At 40.6% G+C, this 24,668-nt stretch overlaps 1 protein-coding gene across 3 annotated transcripts; it reads right to left on the minus strand.

Annotated features, from left to right (window-relative positions):
• Positions 1-338: 338 nt before the first annotated feature.
• Positions 339-18,546, minus strand: dazap1 (DAZ associated protein 1). Of its 3 annotated transcripts, none has more exons than XM_063494815.1 (13): positions 18,432-18,546; positions 17,270-17,310; positions 15,454-15,620; positions 14,984-15,049; positions 13,730-13,834; positions 13,450-13,498; positions 9,669-9,751; positions 6,677-6,824; positions 6,461-6,493; positions 5,768-5,917; positions 4,929-5,093; positions 2,681-2,773; positions 339-1,216 (listed from the first exon to the last, which is right to left on the minus strand). In XM_063494815.1, the coding sequence occupies exons 1-13, from the start codon at positions 18,461-18,463 to the stop codon at positions 1,044-1,046; spliced, it is 1,305 nt and encodes a 434-aa protein (XP_063350885.1). In that variant the 5' UTR covers positions 18,464-18,546; the 3' UTR covers positions 339-1,043. The 3 variants fall into 3 exon arrangements, with proteins under 3 accessions (XP_063350885.1, XP_063350884.1, XP_063350886.1); XM_063494814.1 differs by having other exon boundaries at positions 13,730-13,837; XM_063494816.1 differs by lacking the exon at positions 2,681-2,773 and having other exon boundaries at positions 13,730-13,837.
• Positions 18,547-24,668: the final 6,122 nt, after the last annotated feature.

Below are 24,668 nucleotides of genomic sequence, written 5' to 3' on the forward strand. Positions count from 1 at the left end.
ACCCGAGCAACGTTAGAAAATTACTACCTTTAACCCGGATATACTCGATCCGTTTGTTTTTCGTGTCTTTCAGCGTGTATTTTTCCTTTTTTACTGGGCGATATTTCAAACTTGAACCTGCTATTTTAATTTCGAAGAACCCAAAATGATTTGCTCCCTTGTCAATGTGACAACAGCCAAATGTGACCCCTTCATTTAAAAACAATCAAAAGATACTTACATCAATCCTTTTTCAATTGTTTTACCCCCCCACCACCACCACCACCTTTTTTTTAAAAAAAAAAACCCAAAACACCAGATAGAAACACAACTGAGATCACAGAGAATCATTTTATCCTTAAAACGTTTATTTTTGTAATAATTTTTCATCTTTACTTTTTGCATAAGTGCAAAAATGCACCCAAAACAGCCACCTGAGGGAAGTCTACATCTTTAAATAAAAAAACAAGCAAAGTGTACATTTATAGTACAAAATTTTTTTTCCTTTTTAAAAAATTGCACAGTTTGTGTATAATATATATATTCATAATCTCCATTTTAAACAAACTTTAAAGGCTCAGAAAGTAAACAAAATTCACCAAATGAAAAATAAAAACATTTTCCCTATAATTTAAAGCTGAGGAAACTTGAGACCCTGTTTTCATTTGTGTCCACCATAAATATACATATTCATAGGCAAGTCTCTTTACATATAGTCTCTGTGCTAGTGTTTGACCAGACAAAATTATTGCAAAGTAGTTTATTTCTACTATAAAACATGGGTTGGGGGTGGGGAATAAAAGCTTCTTTCTGCTGAATGTTTTTTAATTTATGCAAAACGAAAAAATAAAATAAAATAATTTTAAAAAAAGACAAAAAATACCCTTTTAAATTTACTGGAATCCCTGTTTCACAAACTGTGTGCATTCAACATTCCTAAAGAACATCCAGAACTCCAGTTTTGCGTTTTAGCAAGAACACAGATTTCCCTGACTTCTTATTTTTTGTTTATTTTTGAACTTTACACAGCGGTCCTGCCTGGGAAGGGGTGATGGTGGTGGTGGTCAGCGTCGATACGGGTGGAAGCCCTGTACGTTGTGGTTCTGCCCTCTGCCGAATGCGCTGGCGGCGGGCTGGGGAGCAGCGGTGGGCTGTGCTGTCGGGGCACCGTACGAGGCTGTCGGCTGGCTGGGGTCTGCGAAGCTGTGGCCGAAGGCTGTCAGGTCCTGACCGTACCCTGAGGTGAACGACACACAGGAAAGTGCAGACAGGACAGAGGGGGTGACGTTAATGTTAGGTTCACCGGACGGTGTTTCGGTAGAAGGCTCGTGCCTTAAATCCTTTTATTGAATAACTTTAATGTAAAATATTCACAGTTTCTACTTTAAGGAAAAATCCAACACCAACTGCTTCTTATTGTACTCACACTGCTCCCATATTCCAAATATTACAGGATACACTGCTGTGCGTGTTGCTTGGTGCAGGTGCTACATTTGCAGCTTTGAAGTAGTTTTGTGCAGCTCTAACCAAGCAACAACAGGGGTTTAGAAACGGAGTAAGCACTGCTTGACAGTAAATTTAAGTTTTCTCAGTGTTTCATGGTGGATTTTTCCAACTAGTTGTGTAATCCTTCAATGAGCCTTTTTATGTCAAAACCTGTGCGTGTTCAAACAAACACTAAAAGGAAAATTTCAATTGAATTTAAGGGACATTTTTAAATGGCTTCATTGAGGAAAACATTGTTTAAGCTTTCTTGAACAATAAGAGCAACACTTAGGATGTACACACACACACACACACACACACACACACACACACACACACACACACGCGCGCGGTGGCACCATCTCCCTGCAAACACACGAGGGAACCACAGTGACTCCCAGGGAAGGTAACCAATCTTATAAAAAAAAGAAGCACTGCTCACACTGCTGAAACCTGCTTATGGTGACTGATTATTTTCCAACACTGGTAAAACCCAGTCAACAAAAGAGTGAAGGTATCAATGTGTCACCAAAAAAACCCAAACAAACAGAAAACAAAGCATTTCAGAGATAGTTCTGAATAACTGAATTGAAAAGAGAGAAAGAAAATGGTGAAAATTAGAAAATACAACAAAATTTCATAGGAAAAGAACTAAAATGAGGAGTGATCCCAACAGGACCATGAGACAGAACAATCTGAGAGAAATTGAAATTTACTGGTTTTGTGGCCTTCTTTAAATCTTCTTTCCTTTCTCACCCCTTTAGCTAAAATGTGGAGACAGTACATGGGGGAAAGAAACAATGGGTGAATGGACTGCTGATGCATAGAGATAACTGAACCATGAACACATTTTCTGACAATTAGATCATCCTTTAACAACCAGCAAAGCAATGCAGACTGAGAAAGTGAACAAAAAAGGAGGATGTGGTCGGTCTTGGTATAGTAAAGCTACAGCTGCTGAGGGAAATGGCAGGCCTACGGCTAAGCTTGCCAAATTTAAATTTCTTTCAAATCCACTCAGCTTTGGGGCTTGCAATAGCTGGATTTTACTATACAAGAATACACATAGTAATTTGTATGTACATGCAAAATGTACATGCAAAATACTCAACACAGAGCAAAAGAAAAGAGGCACAGAACCAAGTTGCAGCTCTAAATACTGTATTACTGAACAAATGCTGCTTTTGTGGTTGGAGAAGACGATGCTGGCACCTACCTGAACTATATCCTCCCTGCTCATCCTGACCATAACTGTGAGAAGGACGCGTTGGTCCGTAGGCAGAGGGGTCCTGAGGGTAGTTACCCAAGCCTATCAGGGAGATGAGGAGACCAGGTTGACTGAACCCACATACGGCTGGCCGACTACTTTACATAGTTCCCCCTCTTACTGAGCTAACAGAGCTGTACATTTATACTTATTTAATGGGTCTGCACTATGCTCCGCGATGCATTTCTTTTCAGCTTCGCCTACAAGTCAAAACACATTTGTGAGCTAGCTGCTAGCACGCCTGACTTTATCATGCCAGCCTGGTCTCGCAAAATTTTGTGAAATGTGCATTGTTCTAAAAAAAAAACAAAAAAAAAAAACCACCACAAAAACCACCAAAACAATAGAACAAGTAAGAAGACTGAAAATACGGGAAGGAAGCAGCTAGAAACAAGAAAGAGAACCATTGGTCTACCATGGTACACATTTCTAGGCTTGTTTCCCATCTTTCAACATGCCACTTGGAGTCTTTGTGTCACTGCTGTGTGCACTTTTCATCTCTTTGTTTGGTTACTTGAATAACCCCAGTTCTCTTAGAAATCGAATGCACCTTGGCAGTGCACTCAAGGGCATTTTGACAACTGCTGCTTTTAAGACAAGCATCACTTTAATAAAAGCCAAACTAACCATTTGCTAGTTTTACACACAAACTTATCCAGTATCTAAATCTTGCGTCACTTTTGAGCTCCGTGTTTTATGCTCATTTCACAAAACCTTCGCAAGGCTCTGCTGTTTCTACTAACTGATAAGCAGACAAAGTGCCTGAACAGTAAAAGCAAAAAAGCTGGATGGAGGGTAAGCACAGGCACAAAACACTGAACAAGATGGGCACCTGTCATGACTGGCAGCAATCGCAGGACTGCTGTAGATGTGGGATTAAGCAGTTGGAAGCAGCTGGAAGCCACGTCAAAATAATAATAATAATAAAAAAAAAATAACATCAGTCAGCCAAGAAACTGGATGGAAGCTATGAATGAGCATCTGACTGTTATCTGACTGTGTGCTTATGTAAGTGAATGGCTCGGTGTTGAACAAAGACAAAGACTGCTCCTTTTCCATGGACGCTGGTTAGTTTTTATCTCGGCCTTTTGTTTCACATCTGAAAACTTCCAGCCTCCATTTGTGCTCTCAGCGTGATCGCCGTCTCTCCATTGTGCGTTTACAACATGTGATTCAGGCCCCTAACAGTCTTAAAATCATACAAACTAAAAATCATCGTTTTCTACTAAAGTGGATTGGCAAACTGTCTCATTTTCAAGGCACTGAATGCTGACTGAAATGTGGCAGCAGTTTCAGAGCTCAGTCAAGATCCAGGACGAATATTTATTCTGGTCCGACACGATCTAAAGGTTTTGTTAGACTGGTCGACAGCACTGTTCAAAGACCACAAAGACAGAAACCACAAAGTACAACCTACAGACACATTAGTCAAAAATGACTAATCCAGTACTCCAATATCTCTATGCATTTACAACACAGAGTGGAAAAAGGTCACATTCTGCAGACAAGCATGCAAAGCTCCGGTGTAATAACAATGATGAACATGGTGAAAAAAATCTGATAGTTTGCTTGGCAGATTGGACACGGCATATTCCAGAAACAGTGTTTCATAAGATAATATTGTCATGCTGGTGCTCTTCTATGGGAATCGTGCCAAGTCTGGGAAAAGAAGCCAGCAAAGTCATCAACATGGAAGAGGAGGAAGGGTAGAAGGGATTAACTGAAAAGTAGGAGTGCCTGAACCAAATCAAATCAAATGGTTTGCACGTTCAGGCCAAGTTTGGAATCCTTTTAAAATAAAAAAAACAAAACAGGAAAAACAAACATTGCAAGGCAGGATGATCTAATTCAAACCTACCAAGACCTACCAATCTTTTATCAATCCAAGGACCGCCGGAAACACTCAACTGAAATGACTGCTGAGGACTCCTGGGTATGGCGAAACTTCAGCAGTGATCTTCTTGGCGGAGCCAGAGGGGTTCATGTATGCAGAAAGCATGTATGCATGTGTAGCCGTTCAAGCTAAATGGTACCATCAGCAAGCTCCTGCTCGTCTAAGGGGAATACTCATGAACCTAAAAAAGGCTGTAGCTGCACCCAGTAAAATAACCAGGGAGACGGGCAGGACCGAGAGGTGAAGAAAAATCAACTGGGAGAGAAAAGAGGCGGCATTCTTTATGCACAAAGCTCGTCTTACCATACTGGCTATAAGTGAAGTCGGGCTGCCCGGTGGGAGCTTTGCTCAAATCCTGAGTCGGTGTGGTGGCTGGTGCAAAGCCCAGCGGTGCAGTTCCTGGAGTCGTGGGTGGAGGAGGAACCTGTGGAGCATACTGGTCTGCTTGTGGTGTGCCGAAACTGTAACCTGTTGGAAAGACATATCATGATTTGTATTTGTTTTTCACCCCAAAGAAAGTTTTCTAGCGTTGCTTTAGCATTTTATACCATTTGTGTGCAAATCTCAAAGGAGAAAAAAGTGGATGATTTCTGACACCATTACCACCTCACAAAAAACACTTCTAGTCAAGGTACTAGCTACCATTTATTCACCTAATATCACTGTCTTACAGTCTAAACCTAGACCACAAAAGGGGTATAAGAACCAAAGCTCTGTGTGGCCAATACATGTCTTTCATAAATACAAACTGCCAGATCAAACTGTGATTGTTACAAAAATGACTTAAATCATTGTTTCAAATTTTGAATTTGAAATAATCAACCAACACTGATCGTTTTTTCCTCTGTGGTTTACACAGTGTCAGCTTATTTCATCTGTCAGTTTTAACTGACTGAAGGGAAAAACATGAAACAAAAACCCACAAGCTTATAAAAAATGTTGGATGTCTGTAAGTCATGATTATATCTGATAACATGATATTTCTTCAGTGAAGCTGCACTAAACATGTTTTTTTTCAAATGCTTTAAAAATAAATACAAGCCACCGTCTACTGGCCTTCGAACTATTAATTTTTTTATATACACAGCATTACCAATCAACATTTCACAGTGGTAAAATGTGACTGAGTTAGTACGACTGACCAAACTGAGGTGCGGTGCTGTAGCCCTGCTGAGGGTAGCCCTGAGGTGCAGCAAAGCCACCCGCCGGGGTCGTGACCAGGAATGCGTTGAAAGGCGACGGAGGCTGGGCGGGGGTTCCCCGGCCTGTTGGCAACGGAGGTCCATACCCGCCTACCCCAACACAGAATAACAAAGACTAATGAGACTTGAGCACAGTTGACAATAATAGGATACATATGAACTGCATCAAACAGATTCCTGATCATCTCTGATTAAAAGTGTGCACAGAGAAGTTGTTTAAAGACTGAAGCAGACGACAATCTGAAACTGAAGGATCTTGCGAGCGAGCACAGAGTCGACACTGCAGCGAGCGCTGCAGGTTGACCCGGAGGTGGTGATATGAAGCAGAGCCTGACCAATAGCAGAGGGAGGCCCGGAATCCATTCAATGCTGCCATCTGTCTCGAGCAGCAAATTATCAGCAGCCTCAGCCTTTATGAATCAGTGATAACATGTACTGTTAACTGTCATCGGTCCATGGGCCACACCGTGTGCAAGCCCTGTGCTGTCACACAAGCGTTTTGAGATAAGCACACGATCACATGGCAAAGACACATGTATCTGCAGTCTAACAGTTACACAACATGCAAGAAAGCCACAAAAATAACAAAAAGAAGACAGTTTTTGTGTTGTCAAGTGGAGGACTAACACCTACCTATGGGCTGGCCGGTAGTTGACACCCACACTCCTTTAGGAAGAGATAGAAAAAAAAAAAGATTAGACTGAAAACATAAAATGTTCACATAACAGTTAAGTATTCAAACTGTCACACGGACATACAAACCTAATGTTTAAGCAGAGGATTAAACATTGGATTTTCCTCTGAACAGTGAGCTTCTCTTGCTCTGCTCTGGGACTTGTTCCCACTCACCCTGTGGCCCATAAGGCTGTTGCCAGCCCTGGGCAGGCTGTGCTGTCCAACCATTAGCTGCACTCAAGATGCCCCTGGGCGCCCACTGGCCAGGGCCGAGCTGGCCAGGAGCTTTGCTGTCACGAGGTTCGGCCTTCTTTACTTCCACCTGGACAAAGGACAAGGAGGGCACATTTGGCAACACCAGTAAAAAGTCCATGAAGCCCCTCACCTAGACAGACCTGTCCTAGCTCTCATACTTAATCTCAGCAATTTGGGCCAGTTTGAAATATTTTACTTTATGTTTATTTAATTTATGTGGGCCAGCTATATATAAATTAATATTACTGTGTAGCCAGAAGGGCTGTATGGCTATGTGTCTCAGGTACTCTGTGTTAATCGGGAATTTCACTGGCCAGAAAAAAAAAGAAAAAAAATCATAGAGCCAATCAATGATCCAAGATCTGAAACGTACCTGAGAAACATAGATGTCTGTCTTTTTCTTTGTCATTAGCTACCCTACATAAAAGATAAAGACATCTAATGGAAGGTCATGACTTACCTTTCTCCAGCTAACGCTTACAGAGAATTTCATTTGTATTTTGTTTTGGAATAAGTTTTAAGGGGGAATGGATGTAGATCGGTATCTCAGCTCTAACAGAATATAAGGTAAACATGCAGAAACTACAAATGAACAGTCTTTTTTTCTTTATTCAATCTAAATCTGAATCTTCATACTGTGTCAAAAGTGAGAAAACAGTTTTCAAACTGGATCCCAACAATTGTCCATAAATTTGACAAGTTGTTTCTTCATTTTTGATAAAGATGATGTTAATTAAATGCCACATTTGATTTCATTTTATTTATATATATATAGTTGATATTTGGAGCTAAAAAAAAAAAATTGGGTGACCTTGAGTCAAGTATGAATGTGTTGACCCAATAACAAAACTTCCCTGTCTATAACTAGGCAAAGCTGCCAGCACTTAACCAGAGCAAAGAAACAGGCTGAGACTAAGGGGGAGCCAACCATAAATAGACTGAGAGGCTGAGTTATTGGGGTCACCTTGCGGGAGGAAAACGAATTGCAAATTCCTCCCTGCTTTAAGGTGTTACCACCTTCCCCAGCCTCCCCTCTTCCTTCTCTGTCGACCTAATTACATGCACATGTTTCCGGGAGTGGCCTCGCCGCCACCGGCGGTTACCTGAGCACTTTCTCCCTTGGGCATCTCAGCTACGAGTGATGGATACCGTGACTTCTGTACAGTCCCCAACAGCAGAATTGGGATTTGTTCCACAGTTTGATGTGCTCCAATTTCTAATTTTGTAACTCATATCTCCCAGCCTCCCTCAAGTCCCAGCGTAAGGTAATGTCAAGTCAAGAACAATGGATTAAGTTGAGCCCCCAATCCTACAAGAAATGAGGGCAAAGTCAAGGGGAGCGGGTACCAGCAGAGAGTATACAGGTCGGGCTGAGCAAAATTGGATTCAGCTCATCTTTTTCATGTAATAATCAGTGACATCTGCATGAAAATCTGTTGCCGTTCTAAATTGGCGAATAATAAAATCCAGTTCAGGGAAGCTTTCAAATTTACTGGCCTTAGGTATTTTCTGGAGAAAATTAACTGGTAGTTAATAATATCATTTAATTTGTGGTTTGGACTGAGGACTCCTGCTGAGGTCTTTATTGAATGTCACATCCAATTCAGAGTGGCGATCGGTTTGTTTTACAGCCATCTCGTCACTGTTCATTCTCCCTCGAATACTTACTCCAAGTCAAGTTTGACAGAGAAAAACATCTAAGAAGGGAGACACAGAGAGGTGTGCCTCTCCAAAATCATTTTAACATACGTTACGAAAGATGCACAAAGGTCTTCTACGTGTCAGCTACTATGGACTGACCTTGAAACACTAAAACCACTTGTGCAGTAACAGGATATGCATAAGAGTGGATGTAACTGTACTGCGATCATTTTCTCATGCCCACAACTCATTATTATTTGCATGGAGGGCAAGGAGGAGGCTGTCTTCATTTACTGCCTCTCCGGGGTGGTTTTCCTGGGGAGCGGATAAAGTCCCATTTAAACCCAAGTCAATGTCTTTTTGCCTCACTCAGGTGAGGTGTCAGCTGGATTGTCTGTACAATAGTACAATCAGAGGTGTGGCAGCAGGTTAAGAGCTGTGCTTAAATATTACAACACAGCAGACTTACTGTTACTTTACCGGACGGACGGCCTACCTGACACTATCTGAACTGACTCTGTGCACTAAACCTCATCCATCTGCTGCATGCGCTGAGTTAAAGCAAACACTGTGAAGTGGCAGACTTTCATTTGGTAGATTTAAAGAACTGACAGACACAGTATGGAGATTCTTCAACGGAGGTCACTGAGTTGAGCTTTTCTTTAACTTTTCAAAAAGAAAAACAAAGAAAATAAAACATGTTGACGTGTAAGTGACCTGCCAACAAAACATTAGAAAAGAAAACAACAACAACAAAAAAGAAACAAAAAAAAAGAAACAAAGAAACAAAAATAGAAGTGACTCGACCAATCCTTTAGGTGAGTTAAAATCTCAAGAAGACTGCTGGATTTAAAGCCTTGCTTTTCATTCATTTGGTTTCCATTTTAGCACATCAAGAGCCAGAAAATTACTGTAATTGAAATTCGTAGAATACAATTTAACTTGTTTAGACATCCTAAAGGAGTGGTCAGTTTAAACAAAGCCTTGGGCGACAATTTAAACTGTAACAGCAGCAAGAGAAGGATGAGTGCTTTTAGAAACTATGAAAGCATAAGTGGGAGATAGGCATGTAATGTGATGAAAAAAATATTACGTACATCAATTTAAGATATTAGACACTTAATTTTGAGCTGTATGATGCTGCGTTCACAAATAGGAAGCCGCTAGAAAATTAGCTCTGAGCAATAAAGCAGCATCACAGTACAGTTCCTGCTCTGTCGCCCAAGCCTCAGTTTGATCTTAAGGGTAAAATAAAACTACAACTACACACTTTTTTGCCCATGATGTCGTGAAAATGCATGTTGACAGCCTGGTCCACTGATTGTTCGGCCTCGAAAGTAATAAATCCAAAACCTAGCCAACGACCAAGAGTGAATCAAGGTAGCAGGGGGGTTGTGACAACACAAGATGAAGAACAGTATTGGGCTTCAGCAGAGTGAGGATCCGTCAAGACTGAGCAAGAGGCTCCTGGGGTTCGGATGACGTCGCAGACAATACAAATCCAAGACTAACGCCTGGGGAATTAAAGGAAACTTTACTGTGCAGAAAAACTTTAGGTGAAGATTAATAATGGAGTGCTTAAATGTTAAACATGAAGGGTGACAGGTTTGATTTAAAGTGAAATGTCACATAAAAAGGTCAAACGTGTAGCTGATGAATTCCAATTGAGCCAATATTACAATTAATTACTTCATGCTGTTTCATCCAAACCCCACCTTGATCTGTCCCGTGGTATATTGCTGTGGAGCACACACTCGCAACAGCCATTGTTAATGCATCACAAAAAATATGGAGAAACACAAACTGTAGAATGCCTAAAGCTTTCTCCAAGCTTTCCCAAATTCAGTATTTTACTTTTGAGTCAGCCAGGATAAGCCTAAAATGGACAATTAAAATATTGCTCACAACGGTAACACAAAGATATAGGCCACAACTGATCGTCCGCACTGATGAGCAGGGTACGTTTTGTTTCATCAAGGGAATACACAAAGTGCATCAACAAGTTCGACAACTTTTTGACCACGCCGGCTGTTCGGGAAACTATTTCATCTGATGGTCTGAGGCAAAACCCTGCAGAGCCAACAAGCTGCTGCGTGCTGCAGTGATCTACTTTCAATCTGATTAACTTTCCACTGTGGCAGAATTGGGTTGGGTGTGCATCTCTACTTGGGGACCTAACCTGAATCCAATTAAATGTCCTACAAGACAACTGAGATTTTCAGAGACCTCTAGTACCCTGCCAAACATTCCCAAGACTCGTGATCTACTGCTATTATTAACATCTGTCGATGACCCGTTCCCCAACCTAAATGTAAAACCAAGTTGGCCCATTAAAGATTTTGACATATGGTGTCATTGGTAAGGATTTTACCCAGACTAAAATATCACCTAACAAACTACAGACCGTCTGGATGGAGAACTAGAAAATAATTTGACATTTTCAAATTATTGGCTTACTAATTACCAAGATTTGTTATATTCAAGTGATAATTTAAGTATTTTTAATGCAGAAATGACACAAATTTACTGAACTCAAGTATTTTTTTTTGTCAGATTAAACTTTATATTACAAATTTGTATTATTGAAAATATTTAATAATAAATTATTATTACTGAAGTTGTAATTAGTTAGACTTTTTTCCCAAGGCAATGTTGACCTTTTGGGGTCACAATTAAGCAAGATTGGTCCATACAGAGTCTGTGTTACCTTATATATATATACATTTTTACATCTAAAATTCATTATATGTAGGGAAAAAAGGTTATTATTTATAATAATTATGCTGCAACATCATCTGATCACAACTGTGAGACACTGTTGCGACAGGACTTTCCTTAAATTGCTCTTAAGCTTAATAGAGTGAAACCATCAGTCAAGTCCAGGTAAACACAGATGCAGCTTTGTGTACACCTCATTTTTTACCAAGTTAAAAATTAAAAAAAAGTAAAAAATAAAACAGATAAAATAAAATAAATTGGCTGCATTTACGTTTGGCCTGTACCTCTGTGCTACCCATCAATACACAGTAACCTAAAGGAGAAAAGACAAATCTTAAGAGACACCGTTAATCACATTCAAACCATTCACAAGAAGAAGGGGGACAGAAGAAAGAAAAAATAGAAAGGGCTTACTTACAAAAATACTTAACTTTCTACATATGGGAAAACACATACTATGCCATTTAAGATACATGTATCAGTTACTTCTAAATCAAGGTAAAGAAAACTTATTCCAATGATCAGCATCCAACGGTTTTAGTAAAAGAAGGTTTACACTATTAAAGATTATGTAATGGTTGTTACTTGTGCAATAGATCATGTTAAAATCCAATGGCAAACTATTCTGGGTTTTTCCCAACAGAGAGTGAACAGAGAGTGGGTTCTGAAGGGAGAGGGGTGCTTGTTGTGGGTCAGTGACCGCTTCATCGTTTCTATGTAGGACAAATGCAGATGAAGCAGCTGTGACTGTAACTCAGTGGGCAGGGCCTGACACCATCGCGTCCGGTGGCACGGGTCTGATTCCCAGCGAGGCCATCCGTGCTAAAAGTGTCGGCACATGTCACACACTCATGATACATTTATGACTTAAGTGGGCAAACGTAAAAGGTCCTTTCTGAAGTTCAAAATTAGGTCTCTGAAAGTTTTGAGGAGTCCAAGGGAAATAAAAGGGTTTAAAATGATTCCATTGTTCTCCAGACAACAGGCTGCAACCAGCCTCTTTGAAGGACAAACCCCCCCTTCACACGCTCAAAGTGTTCTCAATACGCCAGTTGCACAGTGTGATTAAGTACTGTGTTTTTTTGAGCACCTATTTTTCCTGCAAAATGTCTCTTTTTCAGTTAGTTAGTCTTAGCTTGTTTCCGAGATCGTTTTTAATAACTAGTGGAAATAGTTTTAGTAAATAAAAAAGATAAGAGTAGTTTTACTTCATGGTGATTAATTGTGGTTGTCAAGACAAATTTGCATCCTTTGCGTTGTTTTCTTCTTCTTTTTTTAAGAATACGTTTTTATACCTTTTATTTCAGCTATTTGTAAAGAAAATGACAAAATGCACTAGGAATGGAATATTTTGACTAAGCTGTATTAAAACTGCACAATATATTTTTTCAATGTCATTTCGAAGGCCAAATAATGCTGGGGAGGTTAACTGGTAATTAAATATCACGTTACATTTGATTGGTTATGGACAGCGACAGCCACAAAACAAACAAAACGTTTGATACGTAAAAATCTAGTGTCAATATTTGCTTTAAGGTGTATTTGTTTTTCTTTTTTAAAAACTGAAATATTCAGCAGTTCTTAAGTGTCTTTAGTCCTCCTGGTTACACTCACTATGAAGAGATCTCTGCTTAAACAGTTCCAGTTTAAAGGTCACTGCAGTCTCAGATTTTGAAAGACACCAACTTTGTTTGACTTTTTTAGACTCAAGTTAGCTCCAAATAAACAAGGACTGTGGACTTTGCTTCCATCTCTCACACTAGAAGTGAAGTGAATACGAGCAAGAGGAAAAATTACACCAACAAGTAGTTTCCTAATTTTACTTCTTCATTTTACCCAACTATTGTTTACATACTTGAAAAAGTGAAGCCATCATTTACACTAAATGCTAATGAACTAGTTACGCTCATGATAGCCAGTTAATTTGCTCTTATGACACCAGTTTGCTAGACAACCCATGCAAAATTCACATATTCCCACTGTGATAATGTACAACACAGGTTGAGCTAAAGTTTTGCGTTATTATGTTATAAAAATACATTTACAAATGCACAATTATTGACTCCATTTATCTTGAGGAATTTAATGCAGCCTCAGCGGGCAGTGTTTTTTCCACAGCAATAATAAAAACTGGTTGATATTGACTGTAGCAACCTAGTATGGGTTCCAGTTAATGCTTGTGTTTACTATAAACAAAATTCCCGTTCCAGTGCATTAACTAAACGAGATCGCTGGGGCTGAATGGGATTTTTTTTTGGGCCAGAATAGTTTGTCATTAGATTTAATATGGTAAGGTATGGAGAGGGGAGGGAAAGGACAGGATCAGCTTTTACCTCGGGGCCTCTGCTTCTCCGCATCATAGATCATTACCACCTCTGTGACCTTGAGTGGGACAAAGGGAAACAGTGGCTCAGTTTTAGAAATCTGGTAAGGGTCCATTCTCATTCCAGTTAAATATTCTTGCTCAGTTTAGAAAAATAATGAATCGTCCTATCGCATCTCGCCCCATATATTTTTATGCTGTAGTACTGACCCTGTTCAATGTCACATCCATTCAAGCACTCTTAATGACAATAATGAACTGACTTGTATTATGCACTTGGCAATACTCACCACTCCGAATCTATTGAAATAGTCCCTGAGTTCAGGCTCGCCGCAGTTATGGGGGATTCCACCTACAAATATCTTCTTTGATTTATTGCTATCAGCTTTGCTGCCCTTCTGAAAAAAAACAGGGAGTGTATGGATTTCAATGTCTCTTAAAGGATCACTCTGGGAAGGGGCCAGTTAGCCATCATCTATTCAGACAGTGCAGAAGAAATTAGGTTCTCCTCTTGCCCTGGGGTATAATTCTTAACATGTCATGTCGATGCAAAGACTAGTCTCCACAGATCAGAGAACACGGTTTCTTCCACTTATTCTCAACCACTAAGCGTTTCGCCGTTGCTGTACACTGCACTCATGCCATAAGGGCTAGAGGCTGTTTACAACAATGATTTCTAACAATTACATCTTGTGTTTACTTAGTAAAACATTCAGTACCAGCTGCATGACTTAAAGCAAGTGAAAAGGGCTCCAGCAGCAGCAGCAGCAGGCAAAGAGCCGCATTTCTAAAAGCTTCTGACATACAGTCTGCTTACAGCCAAATAAGCGACTTATGAAAACGTTATATTGACAGTAAAGATGCAAAACTAAAGTCCCCGCTGCCCAAAGGGACAAAATGACTATAATAGGTCTGCAGGGGTTTGATAAGCATCGTTGATCGACCCACAAATTATCCGAGCAAGAGCGGAGATTTCTGCCTTTCAGAAAATTTGTTGCTGAAAGCGATGCACCACATTAGCCAACTCATGTTCGAACCATCCTTAATAATACCTCGATGTGTGAGGGCAATTACAAGAACATCACATTTTAGATAAGACGGCTAGAAGAAAAAAATTAATGCAATCATGCAGCTGTATTTTAATTTAGTGTCGTTATACAGGAACATTTTAAAATGTCACAATGCTATACTTCAATTTCAAATAAGTGGAAGCTGTACCAGAGAGTGGCTGATATTGCTGCAGTCCCTGCAGTAAGAGATCGAAGCTGACAGAAGTCACAGATTGTTTAATGTTTCTGTGATTTATCCAGACCTCAAAGTAATAAAGGCTGTGTTTTTGTCACGATGGGAGAAAAAAAGAAAATTATTATACTTTAAAGAAAAAAAATATAATTTACACTTAAAAGCTCAAGGTCGCCTCATTAAAACAAGCTACAGCCTAACCTCCAGAAGAGGAGGGGACGGAGAGGCTGGGGTCTATTCCAGGTTTATTCCAGTAGAAACAGCTAGCCTAGCATCCCCAGAAGAAATCAGATTCCTCTTACCCAGCCCTCCTTGGTTCGAGACTTTTCAGGCTGCATTCCTCTGGGAGTACATGGCTTCGGGTCAATCTAACAACAGAGAGAGTTTTCCATTAGCCTAAAATACAGGCACCTTCAAATGTTCCTCACCCCCCGCACTGTTTCTATCAGCACAGCAAACCAAGCAAAATCTCACGTGAATGAAACTGATTTAATGGACTTGGGAGAAACCCATCCCTATTCCAATTTCACTCATTTAAACAGGTAAATCTTGTTGGGCAAACTAATGTCAGTCTTTCCAAAATGCATCATCTGTACTAATGGTTCCAGGCATGTATGGCCTAAAGAAAACCTGTCCTCTCCCTTAAATAACTTCTAACTGGTGGATGATGAAATACAATATGAAGGTTTTTTTCACAGTTTTCTCACAGAAAGCGCCGGCAAATTACTGCGTTTGATTCAACCATCTGCTCTTCTGTTGTTAAAATACTTACATTTCTTCCATCGAGATTATGTGGCTTTGTCTCCAGCACTGTCCGTACACAATTGGGGTCTTTGAACTTAACAAAGCCGAAGCCTCGCGACTGATTTGTAGTTTTGTCCTTCATGATGACACAATCTACTACTTCCCCATACTGTGAGAAGTAGTTTCTCAGTGTCTCTGAGAAGAGAAGAGAAGATAACAAAGCAAAAGCATTGAGCCACAGCAATTTTCCTCATGAAGACAAGGAAGTGCAGTCATTATTTAAATATTAGATGACTTCTTTATGCTGAAGGACACCATAAAAATATCTGTGACACTCCAACTTGGACCAAAACCTGAATGGAAAAGTATGTGTGGATTATACTGGCAACACCAAAAGGTATTAAGGAACCTTTATTGCTATGGAAGAATATCTGGTATTGTGCTATCCATGCGAAAACATAATATTACAGTAAGTGACACACTGAAACTTCTCAAGAGCAAATGAAGCATTGACCCACTGTCATCTTGCATTGCACTAAATATACAACCAACAAATGTAAGGCCTGCACACGCCCACGGAGGCAGGACAAGCAAGGCGTGCAAGTTTGAACAAATGAGGAGTCACATTGGAGAGCGTTACCGTAATTGCTTTTCCTCATTGCTGAGAAGCCCTGAGGCATCACCGTAGAAACAAGCTCAGAGTTACGTAGCCCTGTGGTTCAGTGCTGGTAGCACAGACAAGCACCCGTGCAATGTTACACAATGGCCAATCTAGCATGAGACAGTGCAGGGCTTTAAACAAGCGAGACAATCTCCGGCTCGGACTGAATGAGAGGACAGTGTAAACACACACCCAACAGAAACGTTCATATATATACACGTGAATATATCAGTTATATTGCGATGTGAAAAGCACATCAAAAGTCACTACAGCATATCAAAAAATTCAATAATACCGAGAAACACTTGCTACAAGCAAACCATCAGGGACACTTACACTATATGCTTGGAAATATGAAAATTAAAGGCTCATAAATGACAGTTTGAATGAAATCATAGTAAAGCGAGAGGCGTTACTATGCCTACTTTTTATATTCGTGTTATTTATAACAGACAAAGCAAATTAATGACCACGGAGAGTTCAATGACATGATTTAATATCTAATAAATGCTGCTACTAACTATACGTTCCCAGTATGCTGTCAAGCCTATGCATATTACGATGTCACTATACCAATAATATCATGCAAAACTTGTTATTATCTGTAATTACGGTTACTGTGAGACTGTTACATAGTCTGATTCTAGATACTCAAGGCTAAGGACTAATTAAAATGATACACATGCTTTGGTACACACCAAAACAGTGCTCACAACAAACAGGAATGAGCAATTCCACCTCGGCAGGTTATGTTTTACGAAACCTCGCTTTCAGGTGCTCGTTAGATAAAAATGACATTGAGTTTTGAAGGGTTTGACATTAAAGGGTCAAAAATGTGTAATTAATATTAACTACATACTCTAAGCAATCATAAGGATAAATTTACTGAGACCTCTAGAGAAACTACTTCTCTACAGGTCTTCACATGACTCAGTGACAGGTTATCAATTAAATGCAAGCCCCATTAGTCACTGTCAGTATATCATCATAATACTGATATTAAAGCAAGATTTTATTTCATTATTATCTCTGGAAATCACCTCTGTATTGCTACTGACTTGACCTGACCTATATGCTACATTCACAACTAATTTCTGATACACTACCAGGCAGTGTGAACAGTGCAATGCAGAAAGGGTTGAATTATGTAAATAAGCCTTCATGGTGAAACCGTGTGACATACCTTGTGTGGTACTCCAGTCCAATCCACCCACAAAAAGTTTCCTGAAAGGAGATGTGACCATTAAGTGAGCACTGATCATCACTCTGAGCCAGACTAAATGATAATCTGGAAATCGTCAGGACAGAGTCACATATGAAAGGCATGATTTTAAAAAAATGAAAGCTCTCCTGCACAGGCTGAAAGCACAGCTGATTAAACAGCCAGGAACACAGCTATTACACAACATCAGGCAAGCCTGCTACCAATGCAGCATCTGGTTATATCCACAGTACAGCTACAGTTAAAATGTCCGTGTTTGGTGTGACTCATGTTGAGGTCTAGTCCTTGCTATGGATGTCACTTTGGTCTTCTAACATTCAAGGCAATGGCCTCGACAATAAAGGGCTTTTTATGAACCTCCTGCCACGTAAGTTACCCGGGACAGAGCCCTGGTGTCTAGCAGGCTAACACAAACTGAGTTCCGAAACCACGACAGCCCGTGTCTATCACCTTTCAACGCTGAGATCCGTATTTCCATCTGTGAGCGGAGCAACGAGCGGTTGCTCGGCTCTCCGCATGCGGACCAGTGAACTCGGATGATGCCTGCATAACTGGAAGTTTAGCGGCAGTTCAAACGGTACTACTGTCAAATGCGCTAGCGAGTTCGTTAATGTGTGCCTCGGATCACTGCTGAAACACACAAATGACAATTGTAACGACCGTGGGAAAAGTGAAGACTGGCTACACACGAGGATGCTCCATCCTCCAGCAGTGCCCGCTAAATGTCCTCGCACCGACGAAGTCAGGAACGGAGACTTTCGCTTCGCTGGCAAGCGTTAGCTCAACTAGCTCAGTTGCTTGGAGCTAACCGAAAACAACACAGAAATAACTAACTACAATTCCGTGTACTCTTCTGACAAGTGGTAGCACTTCACACAAACATGGTAAATTTCTCCATGAGCTGTGGCACCAAAGGTTGAGCTACTCTGAAGACTACTTTCACTTTTTTTGGCCGCCTTTCCTCTGGCTAGCGACTTCGCTAAGTTACTCAGGCTAGCTTAGCCTGCTAGCTAATGTTAGCTGTCAAATGACAGCTTGACAACACAGCGCTCTAACATAAAGTCACAAACAGATTCACGGTTCCATATGGATGCCGTGCACGCCTCTGTTAAACCGATCTTACCCGACTTCATCTCCGACTAAGTTGTTGTTCATTTCTGAAGCTAAAGCGGGGGGACTGCGGGAGCTGTGACCGGCTTATTGCTTCAGTGCTGCCCCTCTCAGACTGAGAGCGGAGGAAGGTCACTCCGCTTTTTGGTTCAAACTGCTCTGCGCAATGACGACGCTGCAGGGGGCAGCGCTCTTTAAAGGAACATTACACCCAGCAGCACCCACACACCCGTCAATTCTAATGAGCCCCGAGGGGGCAGCTAAACGCTTTAAACAACGATTCTTATTTCACAGTTAGTTTACTCAGCCTTAAAATGCTCTGATAAGGGCAACATTAGCGAGAAACAGCACCGAATGATAATCAAACACAAAGACAGTCAAAGAGAGCCAAAAAAAATCCTTTCCGTCTCAAAGTCAGCTTTGCGATTTTATGTCATGTTTTTTCTTTTATTTATTTATTTATGCTCATTCAAATGTAAAAGCTCCACCAAGAGACCCGTATGTAATAATATAATAATAATTATTATATTATCCATGAATGACAGTGTTTTTCTATCGAGGTATGCTTTTACGGCATTGGCAGTCTGTTTGTGACTATTGTCATGCTGAAAAATTAAGCATTTGCCAATCAGACAGATGTTATTGCATATTGGATCAAAATCTGATGCCGTCATTATTTCATTACTTTTGACAAAATCACCAACATTACTGGCTGAAATGCAGTTCAAGCCATGAGAGCCTCCACCATGTTTTATAGATAGCTATAGACAATCACCTCCTGAACTCCTGCGAACACAAAAACGTAAGACTTGTTGTTACTGATTTTCAGTCCAGTTCTTTAATCATTACCTTAGCCTCAGACAAAAAAAAATACTATTTTATGCCCATCAAACTGTATGTATTTTTTTGCTAGATTTAACTAAAGCAATTGAAACAAATTGTGTTTTTATGATAGGCTGCTTGTTACAAGTGCCTAAAGATAGTTGTCTATTATGTGTAGACACAACACCAATTCTCTGAGTTAAGTGCCCGTTACACTTCAATGATCCATAGGACAATGTTGAGTGGTTCACAAAAATGGTCAGATATGAGAACTGGACTGAAATAAGTGATAAAGTGACCAATGTCCAAGGAAAAACTTTGAACCCTCAGAAATCCTATTACTTATGACCACATTAAAGTCTGACTCCTTGGAAGCTGGCTCGAGACATTTACATACAGTGCTTTAGTTTTTAAAAACTGTAAGCTCAGCCTCCAGCGATGTTACAGCAAAGAAGAGGTCCAAAATCAACTTTCCTCCTCGCAGACAACAAATTTTATGCAAATTCAGACCTTACTTCAATATTTGTGCCTGATAACCAGATGGTGACGTGACAACGGCTCTTTAAATAAAACCACACACAAGTGACAGCAGTGACAGTTTAAACATGGAATGCAAATCCAAGTGTCAGGGGTGACACATGATGTGTGATTACATAACACTTTACATGCACAATGCCCATTATTTTATTTTATTTTTTAAATGATTGAATTCTTCTGTGTTCTGAACAGAGTGTGCTTATGCTGCTAATAGTACTCTGGCAAATTAGACTTATTCTACCCTCAGTAATGTATTATGTGCTCCTGTGTGTGGTTGTAAATAAACTAACTCTCTGCATTTATATCCTCGTTGTATGTAGACATGCTGATATTATTCAGTGCTGTAATAACACCATTTTCCCACTACAATCATTAACCACCAATCAGACAAATCAGGTTTTTGTTGAACGTATTATTTTGAACCTCATTATTTTTCTGGGTATCATTACAGAAAAATATGCTTTATGAGAACGCCAGACTGTATATCGTATAACTCCCCATCGCACATTTATTCTAAATGAAGCCGGCAACACTCTCTGAAGGATCAACAAAACCTGCATCCAAGTCATATCGGATTAAATGGAAAATCTGTCAGGAGAGAAAAAACTCGAGCTCTTTCACTATAAAACATAAAAGTACTTCATGTACATCTCATAATTTATACACATGCTGCCTCCTTTACTCTCATTGAAGGCATTAAATTGTGTAACTTGTAACATTCAATAATTGAAGAACTAATTAACAATGAAAATAGAGACATAGAGGTGTGCAGATACCCCCATGTGGTTGTGTTCCCTGAACTTTCCTAAATATTCTTGTGGGAACTGTGAATGTCAGAGAGATTCACCTTCTCACTCAGTCCTTGGAAGATCCTCTTCCTGTCTCTCTCTCTCTCTCTCTCTCTCTCTCTCTCTCTCTCTCTCTCTCTCTCTCTCTCTCTCTCTCTCTCTCTCTCTTTCCTTTTTGGAGGACAAAGTGAGGTTACAAATCAGCATGTCAAGATTTATAACGCACTCTCCGCTGGGACTGAAGCCAATTTTTCTTTCAAATTGCTTTGCATGTGGGGGGTAAAACAGCTGATCATGTTTCTCAGAGGAAATTGGCTCGCTTGAAATGGGTACTGTTGTGTTAACAGGGAGTTATAAAAGAGCAGGAGCGGGAGATGGTGATATGCAGCAAGCATACTCACTCTGTACTCACTAATTATTAGTCGTCAGTAATCTCAGAGTTACAATGATCAGCTACATTCTCCACGTGCATTTATGAATAGCTTGTGTTTTCTCTCATTTGAAGAGGATCTTAAATGGGGAAGATGATGATAATACAGCACATCATGTCATCATCACGAGTTTTGTTAGACAAATTAAAAGTCTATTTGTACACAAAGCAGTGCCAATAAAATGAAAAGTCAGTGGTCACTGAGTTGTGTAATTGCAGCCCTTATCTTTCGATCCTAAAAGGTCCAATATTTCCTGGTCTGTAGTGTGGTTACATTTTTGTTAATACTGATCTGTAGTAGTAGCCATAACCACTTCTACTACTGCTACTATGAATCTGATGCTGTTTAAAACTGATGCTGTTTAAAACAGATCCAATGGTCAGCAGGCAGCTTTGCAGCACTGCAGTCTTTGTGGAAAGGCTGTCATGAAAGTCAGTCTTGCATCATTCATTTCTGACAGTTGCCATAATACCATAAAGCTCTGCACTGCTGTTGCCTCTTTCTCACAATGAAATAACAAGACAAAACAAAGCAAAAGATTCACAGTCATTCCTGCTGTGTGCTGCGCACAGATTAACGCTGTGGGAAAAACAAGAAGGGGTAAATGTTTTTGTTGGTTGGTTACCACTGGGACACTGGTTGACCATGAGTTATTACAGCGTTACTATGGAGATATTATATATATACACACATATATATATATATATATATATATATATATAAATATATATAAAAACACCCATCTCGCCCCTACGGGCGGTTTATCCTTCAAGCTCGGGTCCTCTACCAGAGGCCTGGGAGCTTGAGGGTCCTGCGCAGTATCTTAGCTGTTCCCAGGACTGCGCTCTTCTGGACAGAGATCTCCGATGTTGTTCCCGGGATCTGCTGGAGCCACTCGCCTAGCTTGGGAGTCACCGCACCTAGTGCTCCGATTACCACGGGGACCACCGTTACCTTCACCCTCCACATCGTCTCGAGCTCTTCTCTGAGCCCTTGGTATTTCTCCAGCTTCTCGTGTTCCTTCTTCCTGATATTGCTGTCATTCGGAACCGCTACAATCAATCACTACGGCCGTCTTCTCCTGTTTGTCTACCACCACTATGTCCGGTTGGTTAGCCACCACCATTTTGTCCGTCTGTATCTGGAAGTCCCACAGGATCTTAGCTCGGTCATTCTCCATCACCCTTGGGGGCATCTCCCATTTTGACCTCGGGACTTCCAGGTTATACTCGGCACAGATGTTCCTGTACACTATGCCGGCCACTTGGTTATGGCGTTCCATGTATGCCTTGCCTGCTAGCATCTTGCACCCTGCTGTTATGTGATGGATTGTCTCAGGGGCATCTTTACACAGCCTGCACCTGGGGTCTTGCCTGGTGTGATAGACCCCAGCCTCTATGGATCTTGTACTCAGAGCTTGTTCTTGTGCTGCCATGATTAGTGCCTCTGTGCTGTCTTTCAGTCCAGCTTTGTCCAGCCACTGGTAGGATTTCTGGATATCAGCCACCTCCTCTATCTGCCGGTGGTACATACCGTGCAGGGGCCTGTCCTTCCATGATGGTTCCTCGTCTCCCTCCTCTTTCTTGGGTTTCTGCTGCCTGAAGTATTCACTGAGCACTCGGTCAGTTGGGGCCATCTTCCCAATGTATTCTTGGATGTTCGTTGTCTCATCCTGGACTGTGGTGCTGACACTCACCAGTCCTCGGCCCCCTTCCTTCCGCTTAGCGTACAGCCTCAGGGTGCTGGACTTGGGGTGAAACCCTCCATGCATGGTAAGGAGCTTTCTTGTCTTTATGTCAGTGGCTTCTATCTCCTCCTTTGGCCAGCCTATTACCCCAGCAGGGTACCTGATCACGGGCAGGGCGTAGGTGTTGATGGCCCGGATCTTGTTCTTACCGTTCAGCTGACTCCTCAGGACTTGCCTGACCCTCCACAGGTACTTGGTGATTGCAGCTTTCCTAGCGGCCTCTTCATGGTTCCCATTCGCCTGCAGGATCCCCAGGTACTTGTAACTGTCCTCTATGTCTGCAATGTTGCCTTCTGGTAGTTCAATCCCCTCAGTTCTGACTACCTTCCCTCTCTTTGTTACCATCCGACTACACTTCTCCAGCCCGAATGACATCCCGATGTCATTGCTGTATAGCCTGGTAGTGTGGATCAGTGAATCGATGTCTCGTTCACTCTTGGCATACAGCTTGATGTCATCCATGTACAGGAGGTGGCTGACAACCGCTCCGTTCCGTAGTCGGTATCCGTAGCCAGTCTTGTTAATGATCTCACTGAGGGGGTTCAGGCCTATGCAGAACAGCAGTGGGGACAGAGCATCTCCTTGGTAGATCCTGCACTTGATGGTGACTTGTGCTATGGGCTTGGAGTTGGCCTCTAGTGTTGTACGCCACATCCCCATTGAGTTCCTGATGAAGGCTCGTAGGGTCCTGTTGATCTTGTACAGATTACTATTATAAATGTGAGCGATATATATATATATATATATATATATATATATATATATATATATATACATATATATATACATATATATGTATATACACATATATAAATATATCCCAGGCTTTTTTTGTCCTGTCTCCTTCCCCTCACCTCCAACTGGTCCTGATCCTGCCCCTCCCTGGGCCTGGTTTTGGTGCAGGTTTCTTCCTGTTAAAAGGGAGTTTCTCCTTCCTTTTGTTGCCAAGTATTTTGCTCACAGGAGGTCGCCTGATTGTTTGGGTTCTCTCTGTGATATTGTAGAGTCTTTAACTTATAGGGCATCTCCCTATGTCAACAAGAACAAAGCACAAACTGCTTGACAGAGTAGAAAAACTTAAACGACACGTTGTAGTGGCATTTGAAAACATGGAGAGAGAAAACAGGTGAGTTTATAAGAAACGCTCAGTGCATCATGCAAAGTCCCCCAGCACACCAAGCCTATAGCAGTATAATACAGGTTTAAATTAATTAAGCTTGTAGGATTTTGTTAATTAATGTATTTATTTATTTTTGCATTTATTAAAATAAGGCACATTCTGATCACTCCTGCTGCCAATAGTTAAATACCTGTCAGTAACTGTCACTGCCACTAGAGGGCCGGTTTCCACAGTTTGTTACAGCTGTAACAAAGTATTAAAATGCACATAATCATTTTAAATAATATTATCTTGTAGTTAATTTCGACTTTTTGCTTTCATATGTTTGGTTGGAAAAACTGTAATTTATGTCCATGTCGATTTTAAATTTATAGCACAATTTTTAAAGCAACAATAGATTTAATAGAAAAGTTTAAAACGTAAGTTTAATCTTATAAGTAAGACCTATAAGATTAGATTTCATAAGATTTATGTTTTTATGAATGAATAATAAAGGATGTAAGACAGAAACGTGTTAATAAAAGTTTGTTACATAAAGAGCAACACCAGCCTGATTCTTGAGATGCTTTTTAAACTTTCAGCTGTGATTTGATCTGACCTAGCATCAGAGCTACCTTCCCCTTTAGGTTCTATTTTAAAACTCTGGACCAGTTAGAAATTTCTCATCTGAAGATATGAACGTGTTTGTATTGACTGTGAAAAGTATGACGTTTTAAAACAACCTTAACTGACATCCGCTCTTCACTGCAATTCAGTACCTACAGCGCCCAACCAGAGTAGGACATTTTGGAGGTAAATCTCCTGA

The sequence above is a fragment of the Pelmatolapia mariae genome, linkage group LG15, assembly GCF_036321145.2.
Source record: "Pelmatolapia mariae isolate MD_Pm_ZW linkage group LG15, Pm_UMD_F_2, whole genome shotgun sequence".
NCBI lineage: Eukaryota > Metazoa > Chordata > Actinopteri > Cichliformes > Cichlidae > Pelmatolapia > Pelmatolapia mariae.